The sequence below is a fragment of the Sinocyclocheilus anshuiensis genome, unplaced genomic scaffold (assembly GCF_001515605.1).
Source record: "Sinocyclocheilus anshuiensis isolate Anshui unplaced genomic scaffold, SAMN03320099.WGS_v1.1 scaffold947, whole genome shotgun sequence".
In the NCBI taxonomy this organism is placed as follows: domain Eukaryota; kingdom Metazoa; phylum Chordata; class Actinopteri; order Cypriniformes; family Cyprinidae; genus Sinocyclocheilus; species Sinocyclocheilus anshuiensis.
In genome coordinates, this window is record NW_015547686.1 from 432293 (window position 1) to 442043 (window position 9751).

Sequence of the window (9751 nt, forward strand, 5' to 3'; positions counted from 1 at the left end):
CGGCTCAAATTGATATGGCAATATTGACGCCATCCTTAACTAAACTTGCTGCTTTGGCAAGGGGCGGGGCAATACTGAAACACCGTCTAAAAGCTGTTCGCCAATCACAACGCACTGGGACAGCTAACCAATCACATCGCATTTCGTTTTTCTGAAGGCAGGCGTTCATCAAACCTGGAACTAATCGAGCCGTTTGTGCCAGACTGGGGAGAGAGGTGTTGTAATAATGTAAATTATGTAAAAAAATAATGCGTTTTTCGAATCACCAAGCATGAGAGCATGTTCTAGTACACCCCCAAAACAAATTCAAGACATTGTAAAAGAGCAGGATCCCCTTTAAATGGAAAATTTGTAATTTCATTAAAAAAATACAGTACTTTTTGCTATAAATATTTAGATGGAAGTCCTGCTCTTAGAAAGCAATTTTTTATATTTATATTTATTTTTTTAAATAAAAAAATAGTGTAATTTTTATTTGCTGACCTTTATTAATTGATTACTCTGAATAACTGACAATAACTAACAACCTACATAAAAAGGCCATCCAATTTTTTATTTTTTTTTTTAAATTGTAAAATACATGTACAGATTTCCGAAAGCATTTAACTTTCAAAAGGTATGGTGGTTTAGATTTCTAGAAAATAGACATGGTTATGTATGTTTTTTGTGATAGTATTGAGAGCTGTGGCAGTCTCTAAAGAAGATGTGAGGTCAGCAGTGACGTACCCTCATGGATGTCTCTCCTCCGTGGGGCCGCTGCAGTCTGAAAACCTGTGCCACCATGTGATCAGTGATCTGATGCAGCAAGATGCGGCGAGATGCCAGACCCACCATCACGTAACGACCCATCGGAGACAAACTGACAGAGATGGCATTTGGACCTGTGACAAATACACACAAGCTAGCACGGAAACATTGTCTGAAAACTCCAGGCTAAGCCAAACCATTACAAAATTATCACAATTGTGTAAAATAACAATTTCAACAAGACTGGGATACAGAACTGTGCTTGGTCTTAACACTTTTTTCTAAAGCAACAATATAACAAAGCAATAATGCACTGAATGAGCGAGCTGAGCAGTATTTTAACTCTAAGAATTACTAACTACATGTATAAAGTCAAATCATGGCAGTAAAAATTATGAAAATCTAGAAAATGTATTTTGGAACCCTATTAATACTGAATTGTTAATTTTGTACATTATTAATTGCTGTAAATGTTATAACCAGAGCATTCAGACCAATCTGTTAAGCATGAAATTAGAAAAGTTCACACCTAGACCTGCTCAGACTGTAATTATAGCTAATACAAGTTTTCATCCAAAAACCTAATTGAATTTCATAGCCATTTAGAAATCAGCCTTGCTTGGCATTTGCACGAGCCAAAGAGTGCTAGCGATGTGATCATTAAAGGGAAATGAACAATTTAGTTTTGAGGGTCCTGGTTGATTGCTCTCATTAATCCACTGTTACTGGATAGGATGAATGATAGTTCCTTGAGGCCTGTATAGCCGATGGTGATGCCCACCCCAGCAGAGAGAGAGAACAGCGTTTCAAATCACTTTAATCTAAAACAAGCAGGACTCATACTTCCTCATCATTGGTTTCAATTAGCAGCCTGGTCCCAGCCCTGCCTTAATTTGGCTTTTAAATGGGGACTATCTAATTAAAGCTGCCTCTAAAAGAGCTCCATCACTGCTGTCTGTTCAGCCAATTAGAGGGAAAGTGAGAACACAATGCGAACAGCCATGTCCCTTTGCATTTGATTTAATTAAGCACAAGTTTAAAATAATTTTGGCTCTGATGGCTCAATCAGTGTACTAAACCCTCGTCAACACTGGGAGGAGTGTCATATTTTTACAAACTAACAGCCCTTATGAGGTCGAGCAGTTGATGTGTCAGGGTCACTCACCAAATCTCTTGGAGTAGAGCATCTCTCCCAGGTTGTGTGGGGCCAGAGAGTACACAGCCAAGATGCCCTCATCAGGGAAACCCCTCTGACTGCTGGGAATGAATACAGCCAGCAGCTGCCCGTCCGCTGAGATATCACAGCTCGCGTCATTGTAGATCTTACAGTTGGGCACCAACACATTTACCGACGCTAAAAAATAAATCAGACACAAGAATCTAAATTAGGGGTGCATCGATATGAAAACTGCACCTGGTAATGATAATCGATAATTATTAATCTACATTAATCTACATATTAATTTACAGATATTTCATGCTTTAAATAACACCAAACATTTAAAACTGCCTTGAAAATACTTAAAGATATGTAGAACTATACAAAACATCAATCTTTGTGATCATTTTTTAAAAGTTAAAAAGAAAAAGGTGTACATTTTAATAAAGTTACATGGAGAAAAAAGGAAAAATCTATAGGCTGTGTGTAAACATTTGATCTATTTGTGTTTAAGAATAGGTAAGCCCACTAGAAATAATGTGCAAACACATAAGTTGAATATAATGTATTAGCTAAAATACAATGACCACTTTTACTCACTGGGCTGATATGATAATATAAAAAATCCACACTAATATACCAATACTAATATGATTGCAAAAATATAATGCGTATCTAGTCCAAATCAACACATACATTTTGTTTTGGAGTGGTCAAAAACAAAATAAAGGCTTAAAACAGGGAATGCCTTAGACAGAAAATAGTATTATAATCAGTTATAGAAACTATAAATGTCAAATTTTGAAAAGCAAATCTGCTGTATTTAAACTAAACATTAAGCTCCACTTTTTAGAATAAGGACATTATGCTTATTCAAAGCATTAATGGAACAATAACGTGCTGCTCTGGTCTCATGCATTAACGTGTGTCATTGCGCAGGGGTCTCTATAAAGCATCAGGTGCGTGTGTGTGGGAGGTGTAATTAGGGCTATTTGTGATTTAGAATGTGAGCGTATGATTGAAGTGTTTGTCATTTCACTGGAGAGCGAGTGTGCGTGCGGACGGCGCTGGAAAAAGTGTGACTGCACAAGCTAAACAAGAGCAGGTGAGTTTTGGCAGGTGACTGCAAGTCATTATGCACATTTAGAAAGATGGATTTGTGTATCTGTGTGCATGTGTTCACCGAGTAAGGTCAGGAGAGTCTGAGAGGACAGGAGGGGAGATTTAAGCAGGAGTGTGTTAATTAAATAGGGCAGTAATTTAGTGCAGTGATGAAGCTGCTGCTCAGCAGGACCTGCATTTCACACACACACACACACACACACACACACACACACACACACACACACACACCGTCACTCACGCCCACTCATTCACTGCAGGCCAACAGGAGCAGGGAGAGAGAAAGAGGGAAATCGGTTCCTGATAAAAAGAGCAATAAAAGTGATGATGAAAAGTCACCACCTGCAGTTCTAATTGTGGTATCTGCATTCCATGCTCAAGTGTGTATCACATAGAAATCAACAAAATAAAACATAAAATATTACAATATATTAAAATAATGAATTTTTGTAATGCCTCCCTGTCTCTTACCTATATGATTATTTTTCTGCTGTGTGAAAAGAGCCAAAAAATTCTAAATGATTTTTCAAATGTTCTCCATTTTTTTTCTACACCTCTGATTTTTGTTTTATCTGCTAATTTGAAAAATGATTGACTCATTGGTATTTTTTAGCCATTTTGTTTGTTACATACAGGAGAAAAATAGTATAGGAAATAGACTCAGGAAAACACTTTAACAAATAAATCAAAAATTAGTCTTGCCCCTCTGGGCTTTAATATAAATGCTTCCATCAATAGCTAGATTGGGTTTATTTACATTCTAGATTAATAAAGCATGCGTTAAAATAATCACGTAAAAAAAAAAATGAAAACTCGTCTTTTAGCAGGAGAGGGCCAGAAGGGCAGGTTGTGTAACAGTGAGTTACAGTGAGGCCCACACTTCTGAAGATGAATAAGTGGCTCACGGCTTCAGCAGACAGAGCTCCCTACTGCATCTGAGTAACGGATTTGCTGGGGTAAAGTGACAGCTATTCTGGTGGCACTCCAAGGGAAGCCCAGACCACTGCCCTACAAGCTAAAGTGCATTTTGATCATTTATTTTTGTGGAAGCATGGGTACAAGGATGTTCTTTAGGGTTTCGATTGGGTTTGTGGCTGACACTGAATGATAAACGGAGCGCTCAGGACTCCAGCTGCTGTGGCCAGAGAGCATCTTGACAACTGAAATAAATCAGCCTTTTGCAGGCATATTTATACTGGATCCGTTCTATCGGCCCAGCCAATGGGCTTAGACTGGTTTAGTCCAGAATTACTCCCTCCAATTACACTTTCTGTCATTTGCAAAGTCACTCTATCTGAAACTACAGTACAAAGTCATCAAGCGGTTAACAGACAGAAGACAGTAGTAGTGACAGGGATGGCTGCAGAGAAGCTTGGGAAATGTGTCTGAGAGATGTGTCTCTTATCACTGAGAGACTAAATGAGCAAGAATGAGAGACAGGGAAAAGGAACAGATTGAAAAAAGCAGTGGATCAACACATCCCTGGAAAACAACCATCCAGAATAACCTAGTTTCAAGGTCGACAAATACTGAGTACACAAACATTCATAAAAGCACAAACAACCCACTTCCACACGCCTACATACAAGAGCCCTTCAGATGACAGAGAAGAAACATTGCTACAATAAACATTCTCATAAATGGCACAAAACCACAGACACCTGATGTCAGTTTCTATTAATGTCTATTAATATCACAGCACCAGAACATTAGAAAAAAACATTAATACAGATAAATACGATATATATACAAAATATTATTTAATAAATATTATTGAACTAAAATATAGAACATTTATTTAACTGAAAAAAATAGTTAAGGTGTACGGTCACATTCTAAGTAAGGAATACCTGAGGGTTAAATACAAGAAAAACATATTCATGTTGCCTCTCCATCACTCTCCAGAATAAAAATTGATACTGTAAATGTCATTGACGTAATAATCAATTCATAATATGCTGTAATGTTTACCAAAAGTTGCTGCAATACAGTGAAGCTGTCATCTATCCTGCTTAAAGGGTTAGTTCACCCAAAAATGAAAATTCTGTCATTAATTACTCACCCTATGTGGTGGCACTGTCGTGATCATGATACTGTCGTGAACACATGTTCACGACAGTACCCTTTAAACCCATTCAAATGTAACCCTTTAACCCCATTCAAATGTATTGACAGCGCTAGTTTGTTCGGAACTATTGAGAGCTACTGAACCACGTGACCGCGTGGCGGCGACACCGGCGATATGGAGCCAGATCAGCCTAAAAAATAATACATTTACAAAACAAAATTAATGAACGCACAGCACAATTTACATTTACAAAAACACAATTCATAAATACACAAGTAAAATCATACATTTTTCCCCAAATGCTCACACAAATGCATCTTACTAATTAAATTTAAAATGTTAACATTTATGAATGATGTTACATGTATTTATGGATCGTTGAATCTGCATTTGCAAATCGTCACACGTGTGTGGACTGCTTTGAATTTGTGTGCGGTATTTTTGAGATCTTCCTGACAGGTTAAGATTCATATGTTCGGATGTTCCGTTCAGCCAATCAGTGAGCTTTTAATCCACTAATCAAAACGCTCCTTACTGAACAGACTCAAGAAGCTCAACGCTGTACTTGTACTGTGCATTGTTCCATGATCGGGTCCTTGATGTAAAGACATTTTAATGGGTACTCTTTTTTTCATTTAATAACAGCAATTATGTAATGTGTTCTGTTGTTGTTGTTAGTAGTAGTAGCAGTATCAGATTCGCAGTAACTTTTGATCAGGCATTAAAAACAGCTACCACCACTTAAGGGAGATTTCAGCATGGAGGATGAAAAACAGACTCAATGTTAAATGTCCATTTTTTTCATTTAATAACAGCAATTATGTAATGTGTTCTGTTGTTGTTGTTAGTAGTAGTAGCAGTATCAGATTCGCAGTAACTTTTGATCAGGCATTAAAAACAGCTACCACCACTTAAGGGAGATTTCAGCATGGAGGATGAAAAACAGACTCAATGAGTGAGTAAAGTCGTTTTTTATCTGATGGCATTTTCTTATGATCATAGCTGGTTGTGATGGTAACTTTAGAACCCACTGACTACAAACCGTATTTAAAATTACTCGATAGTTTATCATCGAAATCGTTGTTTTATTTTTTGTTTATCACCCATTCATCCTGTGATTACTAAAGTGTTCCTACAAACACCAGTTATAATATAAGAAATCTGGTGTGGACTAACGACTTTGTAACACTGCAAACTGCACACTTAATTAACTAAAACAACTTTTAATCATAAGAAAATGCCATCAGTTAAAGGGGTCCTGTTATGCTTTTTCACTTTTTGAATTTTAGTCAGTGTGTAGTGTGTATATTTGGGCATAAAAAAGATCTTCAAACTTACAAATCTCAAAGTCCACTCCAAAGGGAGATATTTTGTTTAAAAAAAAATCCCCTTTCAAGAACTACAACGAACGGCTCGTTTGGACTACAGCGTTTGTTTTCCAGCTTTTGTGATATCACAAAGCGGCCCATTAGAATATATATATAAAACGTGATTAAGCCAAAAAAAACAAAAAACAACAATAACAGGGTATGTGCAACTTTGGTGTATAAGACAGAACGATATAAATCATAATGTGATTTTGTAGAAATTGTAATCAGGTGCTAAAAAAAGAGTACCCATTAAGATGTCTTTACATCAAGGACCCAATCATGCAACAATGCACAATACAAGCACAGCGTTGAGCTTCTTGAGTCTGTTCAGTAAGAAGCGTTTTGATTGGTGGATTAAAAGCTCACCGCGATTGGCTGAAAGGAACATCCTCCAAAAAAATATATTTATGAATCTTAACCTGTCAGGAAGGTCTCAAAAATACTGCACACAAATTCAAAGTAGTCCACGCACGTTTGACGATTTGCAAATGCAGATTCAACGATCCATAAATACATGTAACATCATTCATATATGTGTGACGGAAATTAATTCAAGAACTTGATATATACATATTTGTGTAAACATTTTTAATTTATTTAGGTAAGATGCATTTGTGTGAGCATTTGGGGAAATATTTATGCTTTTACTTGTGTATTTATGAATTGTGTTCTGAATTTACGAATTGGATTTTGTAAATGTAAATTGTGCTGTGCATTTATGAATTTTGTTTTGTAAATGTATTATTTTTTAGGCTGATCTGGCTCCATACGGCGAGATCAAAGAAGCAATGTCGCAACTCTGATTTTCAATGACCAAATTAAGTGTGCCAAAACTATATTTATTGTTTGAATTTCGTATTAAAACTTACAAAATTTGAAAGCTGGTACTTTGTTTCATATCACAAGCAGGGTCGCCACTTTGGCGTGAGATTTACATGGGCAGAGTGAGAGTGTGAGGCAGAGCCTGAAAGCATGTGTCTGAGCTGGCAACCCTGCAATATAGCTATTGTTATCTTTACATGTTTTTAAAACGCTGTGTAATATGTGAAATGCTGCAAAAGACACAAGACGTGAGTGCGTTTACAGAGAAAAACAAAAAAAGCTGCCCAGTGGTATGGAAAAAAAAACGTGCTCTATGTAAACGGCCCTTACACTATACAATAACATCCACTCAGTGGTTCATCTCAATCGACCAGCCTGCATTCTCCATTTTCTTCTGTATTGTATGGAGTAAAGTTGTTTTCCCTGGGCACTAGATTTTCGATGTTGGCTACCACAGATGAGACACTAAAGACGTTATGCTCTTTTTTTCATTAAGTGTAGACATGGTATTGAGGCCATAATTTAATGACGCAGCAGCTGCAAGTGTTCTACACTATGTGCTTGCTATAATATAGATGCAGCCTATTTCATTTCCTCTATAGCCATGGGCATACTAAACATTGAAGCATTTTACATAAAATCCTCTCCATCATTTATCTGAAAAATGAATATTCATAGACTCATGTTGCATTTTTGCATCAATGGGTCTGGTATGTGTGTGTACAGTATCTATTATCTTTAGCTGGAGCTCTAAAGCCATTCAAAAAGCCCTTCAGCTTCTGAGAATTTACAGACATAAAACACACCTTAACACTCTCAAATTGAATTTGGGATTTTACTTTCCAAGTGTCACAAAAATCCTCTCTCTGCACTAAAACCCAATGAGTTTGCTTTTATGAGAACCACTATGGAGTGAACCTGCACACACATAATGTAAAAAGAAAATTAAAATAGAGGGGAAAGGAAGGGGGACAAAAATCACACGTCTTGTTCACAGAATGACGACCTGCTACACCTTCTTTGCTCTAACGAGAGAGGACTTGGTTTTAAGAAAGAACTAGAGCGGAGCATTTAATTTGACTCATAGCTCTTCTAATTAAAACAAAACTAGTGTGTGCTGCTATCCCAGCAAAAGTTCACATAGCCCTTAGCAATTCAGTGATTTCAGTTAAGGCAACTCAGAAACATCTTTGATTTCAGAAACTGCAACATCATAGGGCTTGGAAACATTTTGTCTTTGATCCTCTCTTTTGGTCTTTATATAGAACAAAAAGAACACAGGACTGAAGATTTCATCTTTACCGTAACAAAGCAGAGGACAAGAGAAGAGTTGCTGGAGGCAGCATAATAAGTGTCAGTGTTTACCTTATGCTGCTGAAGCCTTGTTCCTACCTTCCAAAAAAAAAAAAAATAAATTCTGACAACTATCCCACTCCTAATTACACATTAATGAGCTGGGTAGTGGTAAAACGATAAATCAGTTGAGATGGCTTATATTTAGTCTGAGTAACAATTACACTGATATATAATCCCAGCAGATTCACGACATTATTGACTTTGGAAGAATGATGTAAATAATTTTTCAGTATGAGCTCCCAGAGCCCTCTGTAGCTTTATGAGTTGGATTTGTCCACTGTCTCTGCTGGTAACTCAAAATTCCCAAACCACTCTCTAATCAGTAAATTTACTAAGATTAATTTGTGTATTTATTTTTTTAACATTATTATTATTAATAATTTTGAAAGAAATTAATACTTTTATTTAGCAAGAACACTTGCTAAATAAATTGACCGTAAACATATTTAGAATGTTAAAAAATATTTCTACTTCAAATAAATGCTGTTCTTTTGAAATTTCAAATAATTAATCAAAGAATTCTGAGAAAAAAAGTTTCATGGTTTTCACAAAAAATATTAAGCAGCACAACTGTTTTCAACAATGCTAATAAAAGGAAATGTCTTGAACACCAAATCAGCATATTAGAATGATTTCTGAAGGATCTTGTGACACTGAAGACTGGAGTAATGATGAAAATTCAGCTTTACCATCACAGGATAAAATTACATTTTAAGATATATTACAATAACAAAGTACTTCAACATTAAAAAAAATCTCATCGACCCCAAACTTTTGAACGGTATAGTGCAGGTCAGACAAAAGGCCTCTGATCATCTGTCTTTCTGTACAGATGAGCTTAAAAATCTTCGCAATGTTAAAAACAAATGCTACTTATGGGATCTGTGTGAAAATCTAGCTAGCTAATATTTAAACACACAGATATTTGTTAGGATTAGCCACATGGTTATGGACAACATTGTATACCATTATAATCTTCCCTGCTGAAAAAACAATGGAACCCCTCCCAAAACAGATTAGAAAATGTAATGGATTTAAAGGTTATAATGGTAATTGTATTGGTTTTAATATAATGGTGTCTACTGGCATTTGATAGATTCTATTGGT

At 36.2% G+C, this 9751-nt stretch overlaps 1 protein-coding gene across 7 annotated transcripts in view; it reads right to left on the bottom strand.

Annotated features, from left to right (window-relative positions):
- The window catches only part of LOC107703290 (activating molecule in BECN1-regulated autophagy protein 1-like), a 79501-nt gene that overhangs the window by 30388 nt on the left and 39362 nt on the right, over positions 1–9751 (bottom strand). For all 7 annotated transcript variants that reach the window (XM_016505867.1, XM_016505870.1, XM_016505869.1 and 4 more), the window contains 2 exons: positions 1913–2101; positions 727–881 (listed from right to left, as the gene is read on the bottom strand). In XM_016505867.1, coding sequence (XP_016361353.1) covers positions 727–881; positions 1913–2101 — 344 coding nt within the window. The remainder of the gene's footprint in view (positions 1–726; positions 882–1912; positions 2102–9751) is intronic.